This window comes from Nakaseomyces bracarensis, assembly GCF_045282275.1.
Source record: "Nakaseomyces bracarensis strain CBM3 chromosome Unknown Scaff10_0, whole genome shotgun sequence".
Classification (NCBI taxonomy): Eukaryota; Fungi; Ascomycota; class Saccharomycetes; order Saccharomycetales; family Saccharomycetaceae; genus Nakaseomyces; species Nakaseomyces bracarensis.
This window is the reverse complement of record NW_027263956.1, coordinates 402,037-421,812: the sequence shown is the minus strand read 5'-3', so window position 1 is coordinate 421,812 and position 19,776 is coordinate 402,037. Positions and strand designations below refer to the sequence as shown.

Below are 19,776 nucleotides of genomic sequence, written 5' to 3'. Positions count from 1 at the left end.
TAATCACCTACTAAAAAAAATAACTAATGAGCTGGGGAGGGACAAAAGAAATCCGTACAAATACAAACTCAAATCGCAGGAAGTTGAAATAAAATAAAATTAAAATAATATGCTGACTAATGTAATGAGGAGGGTAAGAAAAATATTCTTTTTTTTTTTTTTTTTTTTTGAGATGCCCTATCTTTTATCATTTTTTTAATTGTTTAAAGGTATAAAGGTTTTTTCTTGATGGCTTGATTTACTTCTTAGTCTTAATATTCAAGATAGGAAGGTTATATACTTCTCAAAAAACGAGAACAACGAACCTTAACTTGCTTTTCAATTAAATCTTTATTTATTTCTATAGGGGAAATTTCTTAAAAGAAAATCTGAAAGAGAAAAAAAATAAAAAGTGGCAAAATTAATTGTAAAATAAGGTAAGGGGGTGATAAAGAAGGATTACCTATTAAAAAATAAAAAATAAAAATATAATAACTTTCTAAGAGAGTAATTGTTTTATCCTTAATATTCTCTATATTTAAATCCATCAAGAAAGATATAATACAATAAGAAAATAAAATAAAATATAACGATGGAGCATTTTTCACTAGATATATCTAGTGATACTCTATCTCTTCGTAACGGTACTGGTAATGGAATTGGTAACGGGACACTTCCAGATTGGGCGTGCAAATGGTGTAAATCGCCCGAGGGTCTAGGGCCCATTTCTTTCTATGGTGATTTCACGATATGTTTCCTTGATGGTGTGTTATTAAACCTAGTGGCGTTGTTCATGCTGGTATTTGGGACCCGTTCTCTTTGGAAACTATGTGTTATGAAACATCCTGGTATCAAATACAGAAGAAACTGGTTAATCATCTCGAGAATTACATTGGTGCTGATGCAAATTGTATTCGTGGCTATTGCTAGTTTATCTGTACCTGATCATAAGACCGTAGATGCAACCCTAATCTCTCAGTACACTCTAACTTTGCTATCTCTGTTTGTCGCTGTGTCTCTTCATTGGATTGAATACCACAGAATGAAGGTAGCTAACAGTGTTATCCTGTTCTACTGGTTTTTCGAAGCCGTCATTAACTGTATGAAAACACTGAATTTCTTAGTTAGGCACTCCTATGAGGGTCACTGGGAGCAAGGACATAAAATTTTCATATTCACTTTATTCCAGGCAATTAACGCTGTGGCTATTTTGCTTCTGGAAGCTCTGCCTAGTAAACCTGTCAAATCACATGAAGATTACCATGCACACTTGAGTAGAAGAAAGGAAAATCCATATGATAGTGCAAACATCTTCTCAAGGATCTCCTTTACATGGATGTCAGGCTTGATGAAGACAGGTTATGAGAAATTCTTGACAGAGACAGATCTTTACAAGCTACCTAAGAGTTTTAACAGTGCCGCCTTGACAGCTAGTTTCAAGAGTAAATGGGAAGACCAATTAAAGCATAATGCTAACCCATCCCTAGCTTGGGTAATTGCTAGATCATTTGGTTTTAATATGCTCATTGCAGCATTCTTAAAGGTTATCCATGATATTTTGGCTTTCACTCAACCACAACTGCTGAAAATTCTTATTAAATTCGTAACTCAATATAATGAAGAAAGAGAGAACGATGAATTTGTTGTCTTTGACAAGCAATTACCAATTGTAAGGGGTTTCTACATTGCTATTGCCATGTTTGCTGTAGGTTTCACTCAAACCTCCGTCTTACACCAGTACTTTTTGAACACATATAATACTGGTATGAATATTAAAAGCGCCTTGACCTCGATTATCTATCAAAAGTCTTTAGTCCTTTCAAATGAAGCATCGAATACTGCATCTACTGGTGATATTGTTAACCTAATGAGTGTTGATGTACAAAAGCTGCAAGATTTGACTCAATGGATTCATTTGGCATGGTCAGGTCCATTACAAGTTGTTTTGTGTTTAGTTTCCTTATACAAGTTACTTGGACGCTCTATGTGGGTTGGTGTTGTCATTCTAATTGTTATGATTCCAGTAAATTCATATTTAATGAAGATTCAGAAGGGTCTACAAAAATCTCAAATGAAGTACAAGGATGAGAGAACAAGAGTTATTAGTGAAATTTTGAACAACATAAAATCATTGAAATTGTATGCTTGGGAGCAACCATACAAAGAAAAGCTAGAAACTGTTAGAAATGAAAAAGAATTGAGAAACTTGACTAAGTTGGGTGTTTACATGGCATTCACTAGTTTCCAATTTAACATTGTTCCTTTCCTAGTTTCATGTTCAACCTTTGCTGTATTCGTTTACACTGAAGATAGACCTCTAACCACTGACCTTGTGTTCCCCGCTTTGACACTATTTAACCTATTATCTTTCCCACTGATGGTCATTCCAAATGTCTTGACTGCGATTATTGAATCCTCTGTTTCAGTTAAAAGATTATTCAACTTCCTAACTAATGAAGAGTTACAAAAAGATGCGGTTCAACGTTTGCCAAAGGTCAAGAATATTGGTGATGTTGCAGTTAACATTGGTGATGACGCAACTTTCCTGTGGAAGCGTAAGCCTGAATATAAGGTAGCCCTAAAGAATATCAACTATCAAGCTAGAAAAGGTGACCTTTCTTGCATCGTCGGTAAGGTGGGTTGCGGTAAGAGTGCTTTCCTACAATCTCTATTGGGTGATTTGTTCAGAGTGAAGGGTTTTGCAACCGTTCATGGTACAGTTGCTTATGTTTCACAAGTCCCATGGATTATGAATGGTACTGTCAGAGAAAATGTCCTTTTTGGTCATAAATATGATGCAGAATTTTATGAGAAGACCATTAAGGCTTGTGCTTTAACTATTGATTTAGCAACGTTAATGGACGGTGATCAAACATTGGTCGGTGAAAAGGGTATTTCTCTATCTGGTGGTCAAAAAGCTCGTCTATCCCTGGCAAGAGCCGTCTATGCTAGAGCAGATACCTATTTATTGGATGATCCATTGGCTGCTGTTGATGAACACGTCTCTAGACATCTAATTGATCACGTCCTTGGTCCAAATGGGTTATTGCATACTAAGACAAGAGTATTGGCGACAAATAAGATTTCTGCTTTGAGTGCTGCTGATACAATTACCTTACTAGAAAATGGTGAAATTACTCAACAAGGTTCTTATGATGACGTCAAGAAGGACAGTGATTCGTCGTTGGGTAAGTTGCTACGTGAATTTGGTAAAAAAGATGGTGCCGACAAGGCCGCTTTTGATGAAGACTCTTCGGCTGTTTCAGTTGATGAAAGAGAACCGACCGTGCCATTGGAAGATGAACTAAAGGAGTTGAAAAAACTAGAAAATTCGACCACACTTGGTACCGATATTGGAAGTTTAAGAAAGGCAAGTGATGCTACTCTAGCTAGTATTGATTTTGATGATGACGAGAACACGAGAGAACACCGTGAACAAGGTAAGGTTAAATGGGATATCTATTTGGAATATGCAAAGGCCTGTAATCCAAAATATGTCTGTATTTTTATTGTTTTCATTATTTTATCAATGTTCTTATCAGTGATGGGAAATGTCTGGCTAAAAAAATGGTCTGAAACTAATACACGTTATCATTCCAATCCACATGCTCTCCGTTATTTGGCTATTTACTTTGCACTGGGTGTTGGTTCCGCACTATCGACTTTGACACAAACGATTATCCTATGGATTTTCTGTACAATTCATGGCTCCACTTACTTGCATAACTTAATGACGGCATCTGTATTGAGAGCACCAATGTCCTTCTTTGAAACCACTCCTATTGGACGTATTTTGAATAGATTCTCTAACGATATCTATAAAGTTGACTCCATTTTAGGTAGATCATTTTCCCAGTTCTTCGTTAACACTGTCAAAGTACTATTCACTGTTGGTGTTATTACATTCACCACATGGCAATTCCTCTTCATTATCATTCCTTTGGGTGCCTTCTACATCTATTACCAACAGTACTACTTGAGAACCTCTAGAGAATTGCGTCGTTTGGAGTCTCTAACCAAATCTCCTATTTTTTCACACTTCCAAGAGACTCTAGGTGGTTTGGCCACAATTAGAGGTTATCACCAACAAAAGAGATTTGCACATATCAATGAATGTAGAGTAGACAATAACATGAGTGCCCTTTACCCAAGTATTAATGCGAACCGTTGGTTAGCTTACAGACTAGAATTTATCGGTTCTATTATCATCTTGGGTGCAGCCACTTTATCAATGTTCAAATTGAGACAAGGTACTATGACTGCAGGTATGATTGGTCTTTCTTTAAGTTATGCATTACAAATTACACAAACATTGAACTGGATTGTCAGGATGACTGTTGAAGTTGAAACTAATATTGTTTCAGTGGAAAGAATAAAAGAATATGCAGAGCTAAAGAGTGAAGCACCTCTAGTAATCGAAAGCCACAGACCACCACAAGACTGGCCAAATAGCGGTGAAATCAAGTTTGAGCATTACTCTACTCGGTACAGACCTGAGCTTGACCTGATCCTAAAGGATATTGATATCCATATCAAGCCAAAGGAGAAGGTTGGTATTGTTGGTCGTACCGGTGCCGGTAAGTCATCCTTGACTCTTTCTTTATTCAGAATAATTGAAGCTGCCTCCGGTAGAATTGTCATTGATGGCGTTCCAATTAATGAAATTGGTCTATATGATCTAAGACATAACCTATCGATCATTCCTCAGGATTCCCAAGTGTTCGAAGGTACTATTCGTGAGAACATTGATCCTACGAACTCATTCACTGATGCTGAGATTTGGAGAGCTTTGGAACTATCACATTTGAAGAACCACATCATGCAGATGACCGGTGATGGTCTAATGACTATGTTGACTGAAGGAGGTGGTAATTTAAGTGTCGGTCAAAGACAACTTATGTGCTTGGCTAGGGCTCTCTTGGTTCCATCCAAGATCCTAGTCCTAGATGAGGCCACTGCCGCTGTTGACGTGGAGACTGATCAAGTCATCCAAGAGACAATCCGTACAGCATTTAAAGACAGAACAATTCTAACAATTGCTCACAGAATAAACACAATCATGGACAACGACCGTATTATTGTCCTCGACCATGGTAAAGTAGTAGAGTTCGATACACCTCAAGCACTACTGAAGAATGAGGACTCTATTTTCTATTCCTTGACCAAAGAAGCAGGCTTGAACCATTAAGAAAAGAAAAAAGATCAATACTAAAGAACTAAAAAATTTAAAGGTAAGAATACGGGAATGTATATACAAAAAGCTACTCTTATTTTTATTTATTTTTTTTCCTTTTTAATTTTTTTCCTTTATTCGATTTGTTAAATTCACGTTGTTGTTTATTTTGTTGTTATTGTTTTTAATCGTTGGGTACATGTATAGTTTTTTTTTTTTTAAATTACGAATTTTATTTCTTATAACTAATTGCAGTAATAATAAACAAAGTCATTTATATTTTTTTTTTTCTTTTTTGTTCAGTACCCCTGTTCAAATGAATATGGTACAATGGAGCTTGACTAAAATTAATGTAATATTCAAGAACCCTTTATTTTCCCATATTGCAACCAATAAATAGCTTTCTGTGTTTACACTCATATTACCCAATTAGGAAAATAGAGCAGGGTTGTATTATTGTAGTTGTTTAACTATTACCTTTTAAGGTACTCCGCCCAGCGAAACATTCCGGGCCTTAGGCATCAAGAGGGGTATTCAAAACTATGCACAATAATCCACCCCCCGAAGAGGAGGGGCGTGAGAGGATAAGCAGATGTACAACGGGAATTTATCTATAAAGAAAAAAAAAATAAGGAAGCAACCAATTTAATAAAAATAGAGTGGGGTGGAATAGAAAGAAAAATACGTCATTTTCCTCTTTTAGAAATTGTTTACATATCATTATGTACAATTACTTTGGTTGCATGTTTAGAGCATGTACCTCAAAATGATATAGCTATTAAATTGGGTTCCTAAACATAAACCCTTTCAATTAAAGTAAAAAAAAACACAATGCAGAGGAGGTTACCCGCTTCTTTTTCTAATCTGTCTAATCATTTTTTTTGCGCAGGTTTGTATACAAATTTCCAAATTCGGAAATTTATATCACGTCATGTGATGTTCTTAGTTATTGTATAGCCGTGGAATGACCTCTAGTGCAGTGGTACCCATCCGGTTTACCTCGTGGACCCTCTCTTTCCTAAAGAAGAAAGCAGCACGACGAAAAAATTCGTGGTTTAACCCTAGTGGTAAGAAAAAAAATATATGCCCACTATCAAAGTAAAGGAAGAAAAAAACGCGATATATTTTCTTATTCAACACTTCCGAAATAGGAAGTTTGACTCCTTTAGTATATCGGCTTTTTCCTACCTAACTCCTCTTTTTCCACCTTCCTCCACTTCGCTCCCCCCCCCACGCATTCGTGCTAGAAGAATTTTTGTATGAACCCATTATTCTGAACTCTCAAAAAAGAGTGTAGGAAGAACCAGAAAGTAAATTGTAAACAAAGAAAAAAAATAAATTATATCGCACCACAGTTATTGTATCTGCACCTCAGTGCACGCATCCACAAACCGTGTTCCCTGCCTTTCTAGAAAGGGGAATACAGGAATTCTAAAAGTTGAAAAAACAAATTTGAACAGGAAAAAGAAGTAGAAGAAGCGAGAGGAATCTTGGTTTTCTTGTTAATTAGTTCTTCTTCAAAAAGGGAATTAAAGGTGGAGGTAATTAAAAGATGCAGGAATAATCTACGTTCCTCTCCCCTCCGTGCGGGTCTTTCACTATAGCAAATAAAATAAAAGAAATTTCTACGGGATATCAACAGACGACTACGTACAAAGTACAAAAACGCGATTAATAAAGTAAAAAAAACCACTAAAATAAAATAATTCCAAACAGTCAAAGTAGTGCAGGGATATCTACTTTTTTTAGAAGCTGATAGAAAAAAAGGAAAAAAGGAAAAAGCAAAAAGGAAAAGTGGGAAGGATAAAAAAACAAACAAAACAAACCAAATAAAACAATAAACAAAAGAAATAAATCGAAGAATATGCTAATTTTAACAATTACAAAACAGTAAAAGGCTATAGAGAAGAAAAACCAAAACTAAATCCAAACAGCAGACAAACCACAGTAACACACCGTGTTAGGGCAATAAAAAACAAACCAAAACAAAACAAAACTAAACAAAAGAGTTAAACAAAGAACTAATAGAAGCACCGAGAGATGACAAAAGGGATAGACGGTAGTGTGAGAGGGGAGAGAGGGGAGGGAAGTATAACGGAATTCTTTTTTCTCATTCTATCTTTCTAAAAAAAAAAAAACTATATAAAGATGTCGTTTACGTATCAAAAAAATAAATAAGAACTTGAATCTGGATTTCTTTTATATTTAGATTTTATATTATACACAACAGAACAAGTACTATACTAAGTCTAACCAACAAAAACTTACACATTCGCTTCTATTAAAAAATGCAATTCTCTACTGTCGCTACTGTCGCTGCCGTCGCTGCCGTCGCCGCCGCTCAATCTAACATCACTGAGGCTAACATCACCACTGCTACTGAGCACCACCCAGTTACCACTCTAGTTACCATCACTGACTGTGAAGAACACATCTGTTCCGAACACGTCTCCCCAGCTTGGGTTTCCACTGCCACTGTCACCATTGACGACATTGTCACTGAAACCACCACCTGGTGTCCAATTGAAGAAGAGACCACCATGCACAACTCCACTGCTCCAGCTCCATCCACCGCTAAGCCAGCTCCAGCTCCATCTTCCCAAAAGCCAGCTCCAGCTCCATCTTCTCAAAAGCCAGCTCCAGCTCCATCTTCTCAAAAGCCAGCTCCAGCTCCATCTTCCCAAAAGCCAGCTCCAGCTCCATCTTCTCAAAAGCCAGCTCCAGCTCCATCTTCTCAAAAGCCAGCTCCAGCTCCATCTTCCCAAAAGCCAGCTCCAGCTCCATCTTCCAAGCAAGAAACCACCACCACCACCAAGTTCGTTCAAACCACCACTTTGACTTCTTCTTCTAAGCCAATTGTTCAATCTTCTACCCCAGCTGCCACCTCTCACGTCATCTCTTCTTACACTGGTGCTGCCGCTAAGGCTATCCCAGCTGCTGGTGCTTTGATTGCCGGTGCTGCCGCTTTGTTGTTGTAAGCAACTTAAAATAAAATTAATAATAATACCCATATGAAAATTCTCCTGATATTTTAATTAATATCTTGATTTTCTAATTTTTTTTCTTTTATTTTAACTTCTTATAAAAAAATTGATAAATTAAATTTATCAAAAACAACAATATCTTTTTCAAGGTTGATTTAATCTAACCTTAATCATTTATTCATCACGATCTTATTTTATTTTCTTACGGCTTTTCTCATTTCATCATGGTTTAAAAAAAAGGAAGAGATTGAAAGATATGACAATACAACTTTTCCCAAACTTTTACTACTATTTTAATTTTAATATAATATGATATTTTTTATTAATATACCCCTCCAAACAAACTTTTTCTGACTTTATTTTTCAAGATTTATTGTTTTTTCTTTAAACTACCTTCCAATACTAACTTTTTTTTTTTTTATCTATTGCATTTACGGTTACCATGGTATCATGTCTCTATTTTTTTTGCCCTTATCTCTATTATTTTGCAACAATTTTCTCTAATCAATTATAATTGAGCTCTCTGGTTTTTATTTCAAAATCTTTTAATAAAAGAACACATACACACACTACTTTCTTTAAAAAACGGATTTTTATTTTTTATTTATTTTTAATATCCTGGGTTTTTTTAATAAAAGAGAAAAAAATTGTAACATTAAAACATTTTTTTGGGAGGTTTCATTTGATAGACTTACGTTGCAATAATGTCGAGGGGTTTCAGAAATAAGAATGTATACGTGATATTGTTGGTTAATGCATTATAAAAAAAACAACAAATTAAAGGACAACTTAAATTAAACTTAAAAAGTCTAGGAAAAAAAAAGTTTGATAAGGTGATTAATATGAGAATATCTCAATTAAAATAAAAGAAGTTTTATCAGAGGAAAGTTTTTATTTTTCTTATCTCTTCTATGTTTTGCGACGCCCAATTATGAATTGTAAAGGGAATATAAAATAAAATGTTAAAAGAGATAAAAGAGAAATATATCCTTTCTCTTTTTAATTTACATAGTTCTTGGAGATAGAGTTCTTTTATCTCCCTCCCCAATACCTATTTTTTTGGTTTATATATACAAGATAATAAATATCTAATTTAATACCCACAGTATTCTCACCAACTCTAATCTCACTCGAATGCGTTTTTAAGCCATTCTCATTATGCTGATAGTACATAAGCGAACAGTATTCATTTCAATTCCAGTTCAAAGACTATTTCAACTATCACAATACACGCTTTGGGATGCCTTTCCTTTTTATCACTCCCTAGGGATGGCGAGGCCCTATCAGCGAGGTAATTTTTTTTCTTTACTGAATAACTAAGAAAAAAAAAATTAAAATTGGATGAATTGAATAAAGATGATACTTAAAATGTCTGTAATATGCACTTTGTGACTAGTTAAGCATATAGTATTTCAGGGTGACAAGGTAACATAAGTACTTGGAAAAAATAATAACTAATTTTAAACCATCTTTATTTAATATTTATTATCTTTCAATATAAAGCACAATTAATAACAATAACAAATCCTAAACGAACCTCCATCCCTCAAATTAGACTTAATTTTATTAAAGAAATGAGTGTCACATCTTCTAGTGCTCTTTCACCTGAGCAATTCGACCCGAACATTCCACAAATTCTTCCACATGAGAGGATGTACAGAATACAAGTTGGTAAACAACTTTTTAAAATTAGTGGAGCATCGTTAAATTCTGATGGACCTAGTTTCTTCACCAACTACTTCTTGAAACGTGTGAATAAAAACAATAGCAACACTAACAATTCTAATGCTAACACTGGAGGTACAGTGGGCACAGCAGGCACCACAAATACTTTCTCCCCTTCATCAGTTAATAGTGCTAGTAGTCCACCTTCTGGCAGTAGTGGCAGTGGGAGTCAATCCGACAACGAGGTACTGTTTATTGACAGATCTGCTGATGTATTTGAATTGATTTACCAGCATTTACAAGGCTACTTCATCGAAATTCAAGATGAGGTACAATACACTATGTTATTCGCTGATGCAATGTACTATAATCTCCCTAGACTGAAATCTATACTGAAGGAGTCCGACTATTACTATACTAATATAGGAGGGAAATCATACAAGCTTGCGAAGTCGCTATTTAAAAGAGCTGGTGACTCTCCAAATTATTTCGAAATTACTTCTGGAACATTGTACATCGATGTAGAAGAACTTATATTGACACGAAAATTACTGAGACCACCACCACACTCAGCTCCATATGTGGCTAGATCTAATGCTTTATTTGAAGACCTTTTGATATTACTTGGAGGTGGGTCCTTAAACCTAGACGATGAACGTAGAAGCTCACTTATCAGAGAATGTAAATTTTACAGATTCTTAAACTTGGAACAACGACTAGTTAAATGTAAAGTGAACTATAATCCGTTAACCAGGAAAGAAGAAATCTGTCTTGCTTTGAAAGACGTCTCGAAAAAGGGTTTAGTGATCTCTTCTACTACTAAGAGAGACATTTCATACATGTTCCAAGAGCCACTAAATAACAATGACGTAAACTCATCTTTGCTACAAGAACCTTTTGATCAAGCAAATCTGGAGTTTAATCAGGATATAGATGGCGCAGAACCAAGAGCCAAGAGAATAAAGACGTATGACCAGTCCGTTGGTACATATGATATTATAGGATATAAGCGCCCCTACTTGGACAGTTATTCCCGTGAATTACTCTTCCAGGTCGATACAAGAGAGGCCATTCTAGTTTTCAATAGGGAAACAAAAGGAATTCACATAGATTTTACTGATACCACAGCAAAATGCTTCTTTGAACTATTTAACAAAGAATTACTAAAGCATCCCGATTGTGGCATTGACTTGAATAATTACAAGGTTAAATTATCTCCTTCGTTCTACGATATGAATATGATGAGTTCCGCAGAGACTAGTGCATCAAACTACAAACCGAACCCTCACCCAGACCTCGTTCTACCTGTCTTATTATCCCTTGCTGACATTACAATTAATGGAGTCAGATATCCTCGAGCACCAGCGTTAATTGATGACTTACGTATTGCCTCCAAGCAAATTCCTAATTTCGAGACCATGACAAGGAAAACTGACTTTTCTCCTACTGAATTCTCCCCCGGTTTCCAATTATTTTTGACGAAGTCGCTTTGGAAGGTTGGTATCGCCAATGGCAGAATACTTCTACTACTATTGAAAGCAGAGTGCATTACTGGTAGCAGTGAGTATTGTAAGAGTTTGAATTATATATAGAAAGAAAAATGAAGCTAATTGATGTGACCAAGACATGGTATTCCTCTTCATTCTCTATCGCTAATGACTTTAATATAACAAGAAATGATATAATTTTATTAAAATGTTTAATTACAAATAAATAATTTACAGTTCTCTCGCTATTTCTTCCGCAATTTGTTGTGCATACTCCAAAGCCTCGTCCTGATCAGCATCCGCATCACGAACTAAATGCTCATAATGAAGTTTTGCTTCTTGTAACTTGTGTATTAGGTGTTCTAAATCAGCCTCTTTGTTCGAAGATGATGGCTGTATATCCGTATCCAAAATCATAGCACAGTCAGGCCAAGAATGGGTGTCGATTATCTCAACTACTCTCTTCAAGCCCATCAATTCATTATTTTCACTTTTTGATGTATCATTTATATCACATATTTCAAGGCTTAGGTCTCTTAAGGAGTAATCGACATTCCTCCTTGTAATGTCGATAGGCTCTCCAATATGTATCCCAGCTAACAATGGTTCTTGAGGGCATTCCTTTAACAGCTCCTTGAGTTGCTCTTCCAACTCATCATCTTCTTTAACAGCAAAGTCACGAACAACAATAATACTGGTCAATAACTCCCTCAATTCAGTATATTCATCTGAACTAATTTCTTTTAGCCACTCTAAAATATCCTCGCATTCATCAACATACAGGTCGTAGTCCACCCTATAGTATTTAGTTTCCCATGTCAAGTTTTTATAGATACTCTCACCACTTTCTACCTGGAATATATCATTTAGAATTTTATGCTTGTCACTTTTGTCGACTCCAGACATTACTATCAAAACTTTATTAGGCACTAGTTTCGTTTCATCATAGGAGTCCACATCGGAAACATCAATAAATTCAGACTCTGGAGAGTTAGTGGTTTCCAACATTGCTATAATATAGACCTTTATCCCTAAAAAACTAGACGTCTTCCTTCAGAAAATGACCCACTCCATTGCTCTGCCAAATCCTCTTTATCATACCCTTTGCGAGAATATAATGTGTGAACTCTTCTGTGTACACATTGTTTAAATCAATTTTTGCTATGTTGTTTAATGTTAAACTCATCGCTAAAAAGCTATTTTTCCTTATAAAAAAAGTGACAAGCGGCTGAACCAATTTTGCAAGCAAAAACCACTAAAATCAGCAATGAATATAACTTAACTCTGGTCAAGAGTTCTTATTTCGAAAACTTTCATTCCTGAAATAGTTAGCAATACATTAATTAAGATATTAGTTTAACAATGTCAGTAAAAAAGTATAAATAGTGACCATTAGGATGTCATTTATTTTGAACCTAAGCTCATTCTCTTGATGTAACTTCTTCTAATGGTAGCTAAACGATACCAAATAATATTCAAATAATGTTTACCAATCGTCCAATGATGAATGATATTGAGAAGCAGATACAAAAACCTCCTGCATGTCGGAGACCTTTACTTTGCAACGAATGTGCTCTTGGTATAAACAGAATGCCAACAACATTTCGAGAGTGGATAAACCGTGAAGCCTATGCTACAAACCTTCCGATTCGTGATGACGATATGCTTTTACAGTCTGATATCATGACTTTTGAGGATAAATATGGTGGACCAGTAATTATCGACAGCTATCAAGATATCCAAGACTTTTTCTGCTCCTGGGATTCTGAGCGGATTAAGAATTATTTAACAGTACTGTTTTGTGCAATTGGTATCATTGTTATTGTCATGGTTATGAGAAGACTCCCAGAATAAATGGATCACACATAGTTCTGCATTTTGTTAAGTACGTAAAAAAATGTAATACTAAAATTATCACAATATATAGAAAATAATAATAATAATAATAATAATAATAATAATAATAATAATAATAATAATAATAATAATAATAATAATAATAATAATAATAATAATAATAATAATAATAATAATAATTAATAATAGAATTTTTTATTGTCATCTCATGTTTATTTATATATAAATATATATAGCTATGAGTTTATAGTACTGGGAAGATTAAATATTGTCATTAAAACATAAGGTTTCATTTTGATACTTATTTTTCTGGGGATTGACCATAGTAATGCAAGTAAGCAGCCATTGTCTTCATACCGTTGACAAAGTTAGAAATATCCAACTTTTCGTTAATGGAGTGTGCACCATCATCACCTCTACCCATTGGCAACAAGAGGACACTTGTCTTCAATTGTTCCTCAAAGGTCAAGGTGATTGGAATAGAACCACCTTCTCTAGTGAAGTCTGGTTCAACACCGTAGACATCCTTGGTGGCCTTAGCAGCAGCTTGGAATTGAGCGTTGAATGGATCAGAAACCCAGTAAGCACCATCGTGAATTAGCTCAGCCTTACACTTGTTTGGAGAGTTCAACTTCTTGAAAGCTTCATTACAGTGGTCAATGACAAGCTTATCCAATTTACCGGAGTCAATATCTGGGACAGTTCTAATAGAGAACTTACCAACAACCTTGGCTGGAATGACAGTCTTGGCACCTTGACCGTAGAATGCACCCTCAACACCGTGGACAGAAAGGGATGGGTATCTCCATCTGTGCTTCAAAATGTCCTCTTTCTTTTGATATAAGGCTGTCTCAGAACCAGAAGCAGCGTTCAATTCCTCAACGCTGAAATCAATATCCTTATATAGAGCTTGTTCCTTTTCGGTTTCCTTAGCAACCATTTCTTCAATGCCCTTGATCAAGATGTTACCTTGAGAGTCAACCAAAGTGGATAGGACTTGAACCAAGTCAATCATAGGTTCAGCAATGATACCACCAAAGATACCGGAGTGCAAGTCAGCACCAGGACCTTCAATGGTAATTTGGTAGTAGTTACAGCCTCTTAGACCGTAAGTCAAGACTGGCTTTCTGGTACCCAACCAGTAGTTATCAGAGATACAGACAGCATCGACACCCTTGAAGTACTTGTCCTTTTGCTCAGTGATCAAGACATCAAGACCCAAAGAACCGGACTCTTCCATACCTTCGAAACAGGTGACCAAGTTGACTGGCAATTCAACACCAGCAGCTTGGTGGGCTTGAACAACATGCAACCAACCAGTCAATGGACCAGTGTCATCAGTAGAACCTCTACCTCTCATCAATTGCTTCTTTTCATCAACAACCAATTCGAAAGGCTCAGAGTCCCAACCGTCCTCCAGCTGGGCAGGTTGGACATCGTAGTGACCGTAGACCAAAAGAGTCTTCTTAGCTGGATCGTTACCGTATCTAGCCAAGACGATTGGTGGCAATTGCAAGTTTGGGTCTTGAACTGGAGGTGGTTGAGTACCCAACTCCTTCAACTGAATGTCCTGGAAACCCAACTTCTTTAAGTGGTCAGCCAAGAAGTGCGCCTTCTCAACAACTTTTGGTCTTAGAGACTCATCAGAAGAGACAGCTGGAATGGCAATTGCCTTGGCAAGCATATCAATGAACTCAGGCTTGAGCTCATCGATCTTGGAGAAAATTTTATCGAAAGTTGGCTTCAAATCAGCAGACATCCTTCTAGTATATACTTGTCTTCGTAATAGAACAGATGATTTGACTATGTGTTGTCCAAATCTAGAAAACATGTTATGAAAAGAAACTAATTAAAAAGTAAATATTCAAGAGGAAGGGTGTGAGAGAGAAAGTTTTTTCTCCATCAAAGTGATAATAATATTTTTTTTCTTCTTCCTTTGGGCTCTCTATCATAATGAAATTTTTTTTTTTTCCTTCTTCCTATAAAAACATAGCCCTACTTTCTGCAGGCAGTGAGCTTTGAATTGAAAAATTTAAATTGAATATTGAAAGCTGCTTAGAATAAGCTGTAGGAAGGAGAAAATGTGTCAAACTAGCATGATTAAATATATTGGTCAGGGTCCTTGAAACTACATATATTTGTTAGACAGCCATGTAATTTTAGCTTATATATAGGTTTAGAACGTGGGTAGTAGTTGGGTTCCAGTGTTTGAAGTGTTGTCAGAGCTTATACTGTTGTTGATATACGGCAGGAAGTGGTTATAATCCTCGTGACAAAATGTGTCAACACAATCAACGATGACTCTTCTCTGGGGACTAAAACTAAATTTTTTCATTTTGATATATTTATCTGCACTGAATAGACATACATATAGTTTCTCATATTATGTAATACACATAGGGAAGAAGAGACCCTACATTAATCATTATTCCTTCTCAAGCTTCGATGACTTTCTTTAGAATGTCGATAAAAATGTCAACATGTTTCTCTTCGAAAGTTAGCGATGGTCTCAATCTAACAGCAGTGCTTGCGCATCCTCCGATGTTGACACCTGCAACCTTCATTTTCTTCAAGAATTCATCTCTATCCTTACTGGTTGGAAGATCCCATGCAATAAAAGTACCTCTGTGCTTACCTCTCAAATTGATGAATTTTTTTGGATGGGTCTTTTGCAGCTCTTCCAATTTGCTGAATAAGTAATCACCAACACGAGCACATTGTTCGGGCAACTTATTATCGACCACCTCTTGTCCAATGGCACCTGCGATAAGCATTCTGGCTGGATCACCACACCAGGTGTTAAATTGTCTGAAGGGCTTATTTGGAATGAACTCTGGGTCATGGAAGAAATAACCGCAACTTTGGAACTTCTTGGCAAAAGTTACCAAATCAACAGGTGGTTGGATGTCTGCATATTCATGACACCACATCTTACCTGTAGCACCTACACCTGTTTGAACTTCATCAATGATATAGACAACACTATGTTTCAAAGTTATGTCTCTTAGTTTTTGCAAGAAGTATTTGGAGGCATGGTTGTCGCCACCTTCAGATTGGATCGGTTCGATGACCACTGCAGCCACAGGAATTTCCCAGGACGTGATCAGCTTTTCAACAATCTCTAAGCATCGGTCGTCTTCTTTCCGATTTTCCTCCTCATGTTCTTCAATAGGATACTTATAGTCCGGATATTCAGCATGGGGCCAATGGAATTGAGGGAAATCCAACTTATGAATAGCTTTGGAACAAGTTGTGGATGCAGAGGCGAACAGTCTACCATGGAAAGCTTTTTTAAATGATAAGATTGACAAATGAGGGGCACCAGGCTCCTCGTTATCCATAACAGACTTGTTCTCCTCAGCGGTAAAATCTGTATTGTAACCTCTCTGTTTGCTACGGTAGTATATGAAAGCAGCTTTGTAGGCGAGCTCATTAGCATCAGAACCACTTAAACCGGACCAAACATGGTCCTGACCCTTTGGAGCAAATTTTAGGATCTGTTTTAAGGTGTCTTCCAACTCTGTTGAAGGGAAACTACCAAGTGAAGGACGGTCTACCAAAGCTCTCACCATTTGTGGGGTCTGAGCGGCTTTGATTAGGGCAGGGTTGTTATATCCGAGGGCAATTGATGCAATTTGCGCATACACATCAAGCAGCACATTCCCATCAGCATCAACAATATAATTACCTAGAGACTTCTCGTAGTCAACTAGTAAACCAGCTGGTCTACTGTCAAACACTTTGTCCAGATCAGCAAGCTTTTTCTTACCTTCTGGACCTGGAATCTCCGAGGTCTTAACTGATGGTGCTTTAGGTTCTTCAGGATAATACTTCTCACAGACAGAAGACATGTTTACCAATTTTTATATAATGGTTTTTACTTCTATTATTATTATTATTTTTTTACTGTTTTTTCAAGATGTGAAGTCTTCGTTATCACAAGAATCTCTAATCTTGCTTATATATTAATTTATATAGGGTTTTTCCAGGCCTTTTCTCTATTAATTGGAGCAATTTAATTGACAGCAATCTTGCGTCAGCAGTTATAAGTTTTCAAAGGGGATCCCCTTATTTTATTTGATTTTTTTTCTTCAATGGTCATAATTTCCTTTCTTTTTTTATTCATTTTGTGTATTTAGTTAGTTTACATGCTTGTTTGCATTAATCAAATGCTTTATCTTCCCGATAACACGGATTGTTGATTAATATCTATCTTTCACAAGTCCTGTAAACTATATCGATGATTGATTGGCTCGGACCAAGACTCCCGTTTAAGAAACAAAAACAATGGGAAGCCTGAGCACTACACGCAGAGAGAGAGAGAGAGAGAGAGAGAGAGAGAGAGAGCAACGGCCTTTCTCCTTCTAGACTTCGGCAAGTACGCTCCTACTGGCTTTTTTTATTTTTTTATTTTTGGCTCCATGCCCCTTGTATAGCCCCTACCCATTCCCTTTTCCCTTCCATCCCTTGTAACAATGGCTATAGCAGGCAGCTTTCGTGAGAGACCCGGAAAGAAGAAGCTGTTGGAGTGGGCGGTATCAGGGAATATCTGCCTTCACCCCCCTTAAAAAAAAAAAGAATAGACAAAAATATCATTATCATTACTGAAATAGGAAAGCCGATAAGGGGAGGTTGAAAGATTACCCAAGCTAGCAAAGGAGGAGGTATAACTGATAACGTAAACTCATGTGACTCATTTATTCAATTGAGAGTAATAAGTAATAGTGATTATTGATTAAAAGTCAATACAGATAATAGGAAGAAGAAAAGAAGATATCATTAGAAGTTTATCATTAGTTATAAAAAAAAAAAGGTTTTATTTACATAATAAAACAGAGTTAGGAAAAAAAAAAAGCATGTTTAGAATAGCAAATATAAAAAAAAAGTAATCATGTATTCGCATAATAGAATAAGTTGGAATAGTAGTCTTTTTAGATGAATGAAATAAAAATTCAAGTTTCATTTTTTTCTTAATAACATCGATGAACTGAAGTGAAAAGGAGACGAATTGAATGTGTTTTAGATGCTAATATTTAGGTGTTTTTTCCCCCTTTCTTAATTGGAATAAAGGAAAAAAGGAATTGATTTTATGGGATATACTCTATAATCTTTGACATTAAAATGTCCTTTTTTTAGGTTTTTAATGATTTTTTTTAGTTATTTTAGTTTATTGTAACAGTCCCGGAAAAAATTTCTTTATATTACAATTGAGTGTGGTTGTGTTATTTTTTATGGAAAAAAAAATGTATACCTCACGGACAAACTTCTTGTTCTTCCCAAGTCTCAAACCCTGTCTCGTCGATTACTCTTTCACATACCCATCTAGCACCTCCTCTTCCACCTTTCAGATTCAAGTAATCTACTTTATCAATACACATACAAACGATAGTGAAATTGTCCAGTCCACTATCCGGCTTTGATCCATCTACTCCTCGCTCTATCTTATCAATTTTCTTTTTCATGTCGTCAGTAATAGGTAGGCCAGGAGCAGGCTTCTTATACACAGATTTGGTGGAACGGGACAGCGTTTCCCACTGCCTTATAACTTCTTGTTGCCATTGCTCATTTGTAGGAAGCGCTACGCCAGCAGACACTTCTTCATCCTCTCTTACAGCAACTTCTTCCCCATCATCATGGTGGTTATCATGAGGATCTGTCCCAGGTCTAGAAGGAGGACTATGATTATCTTCGAAAGAGAGCACAGACTCAGAAGATCCGTTAGAATTCGAGCGCTCATATGTATTGGGGTCCATAATACCGTATCGTAGCAGTGTCTCTTTAGAAGTCATAGCATTGTCCTTGCGAGATACGAGGAAACATTCACCGGTAAACCTATATTGCTCCCACGTCTCATTGAAGTAAAAACAAGCCTCAAAGAGACATGTGTCATGTCCTTGAGGAAATGATTCTTCCACTTTATTGCTCCTGAGGTCGGTGTTGAAGGTCAACACATTGTTTTGCTTCTGGTTAAATAAGAAATCCCGGAATACCACTGTTCTACATTTGGGCACAGGCCTACCATCGACACTCTCAGCAACCGTAGAAAATTGGAAAGGAATAAATGCCTGTTTACTGTTCTTACAGGATTGCGTAAACATTGGCACCCAAGGTGCCATCTGTGTATGAGGAGCCATAATAAAAATCCAATTGCTTTATCTGTATATTATTGTTTCTTGCGCTAATGATACTGTTCGCTCCCCTTTCCCTCTCTTAAAAATATATACAGTCCAGTTTTATGCTAGTATACTTATACAATGTTCTTGTAAAACTTTACGACTTTATTTGCCTCTGCCTTATGAGCTTATCTTTAAAATACTTTCGCTCTCACTAAAACCCAAACCGAACACTACGCACCCCCGCCTTTAAGAGATCACCTCCTAAATAACTTCATTTAAGCTCTCAACCAGAACCAAGCAAAAAAAAAAATTTCTAAGGTCGATGGGCATCACATGAACGAACTCAGAAGCGAAGGTACAATCAACAATCGCCGGAATAGTGGCATCCCAGCCGGGTGATAGACAATCCTGTTCAATCAGCGAACTTAAAAAGTTGATTGTCTTATCACTTCACTAAGACATATGTTAATCTCATCCATGTTATGTCTTCAGCGATTAATAAATATTATACTCAC

General features: G+C 36.3%; 7 protein-coding genes across 7 annotated transcripts; 3 read left to right on the top strand and 4 right to left on the bottom strand.

The window, feature by feature from the left end:
- Positions 1–571: 571 nt before the first annotated feature.
- YCF1 (ATP-binding cassette glutathione S-conjugate transporter YCF1) lies at positions 572–5,167 on the top strand (the record flags this gene model as incomplete). Its single annotated transcript, XM_071052969.1, has 1 exon — positions 572–5,167. One exon carries the CDS (start codon positions 572–574, stop codon positions 5,165–5,167), a length of 4,596 nt encoding a protein of 1,531 aa, XP_070911219.1.
- Positions 5,168–7,440: 2,273 nt separating this feature from the next.
- Positions 7,441–8,130, top strand: RNJ42_02803 (Covalently-linked cell wall protein 12; the record flags this gene model as incomplete). The annotated part of the gene is made up of 1 exon (XM_071052968.1): positions 7,441–8,130. One exon carries the CDS (start codon positions 7,441–7,443, stop codon positions 8,128–8,130), a length of 690 nt encoding a protein of 229 aa, XP_070911218.1.
- A 1,580-nt stretch (positions 8,131–9,710) lies between these two features.
- On the top strand, positions 9,711–11,393 carry MRX16 (Mrx16p; the record flags this gene model as incomplete). Its single annotated transcript, XM_071052967.1, has 1 exon — positions 9,711–11,393. One exon carries the CDS (start codon positions 9,711–9,713, stop codon positions 11,391–11,393), a length of 1,683 nt encoding a protein of 560 aa, XP_070911217.1.
- Positions 11,394–11,519: 126 nt separating this feature from the next.
- IRC6 (Irc6p) lies at positions 11,520–12,296 on the bottom strand (the record flags this gene model as incomplete). The annotated part of the gene is made up of 1 exon (XM_071052966.1): positions 11,520–12,296. The coding sequence occupies one exon, from the start codon at positions 12,294–12,296 to the stop codon at positions 11,520–11,522; it is 777 nt and encodes a 258-aa protein (XP_070911216.1).
- A 1,150-nt stretch (positions 12,297–13,446) lies between these two features.
- DUG1 (metallodipeptidase) lies at positions 13,447–14,904 on the bottom strand (the record flags this gene model as incomplete). Its single annotated transcript, XM_071052965.1, has 1 exon — positions 13,447–14,904. One exon carries the CDS (start codon positions 14,902–14,904, stop codon positions 13,447–13,449), a length of 1,458 nt encoding a protein of 485 aa, XP_070911215.1.
- Positions 14,905–15,580: 676 nt separating this feature from the next.
- Positions 15,581–16,996, bottom strand: UGA1 (4-aminobutyrate transaminase; the record flags this gene model as incomplete). Its single annotated transcript, XM_071052964.1, has 1 exon — positions 15,581–16,996. The coding sequence occupies one exon, from the start codon at positions 16,994–16,996 to the stop codon at positions 15,581–15,583; it is 1,416 nt and encodes a 471-aa protein (XP_070911214.1).
- A 1,401-nt stretch (positions 16,997–18,397) lies between these two features.
- On the bottom strand, positions 18,398–19,279 carry RNJ42_02798 (uncharacterized protein; the record flags this gene model as incomplete). Its single annotated transcript, XM_071052963.1, has 1 exon — positions 18,398–19,279. The coding sequence occupies one exon, from the start codon at positions 19,277–19,279 to the stop codon at positions 18,398–18,400; it is 882 nt and encodes a 293-aa protein (XP_070911213.1).
- Positions 19,280–19,776: the final 497 nt, after the last annotated feature.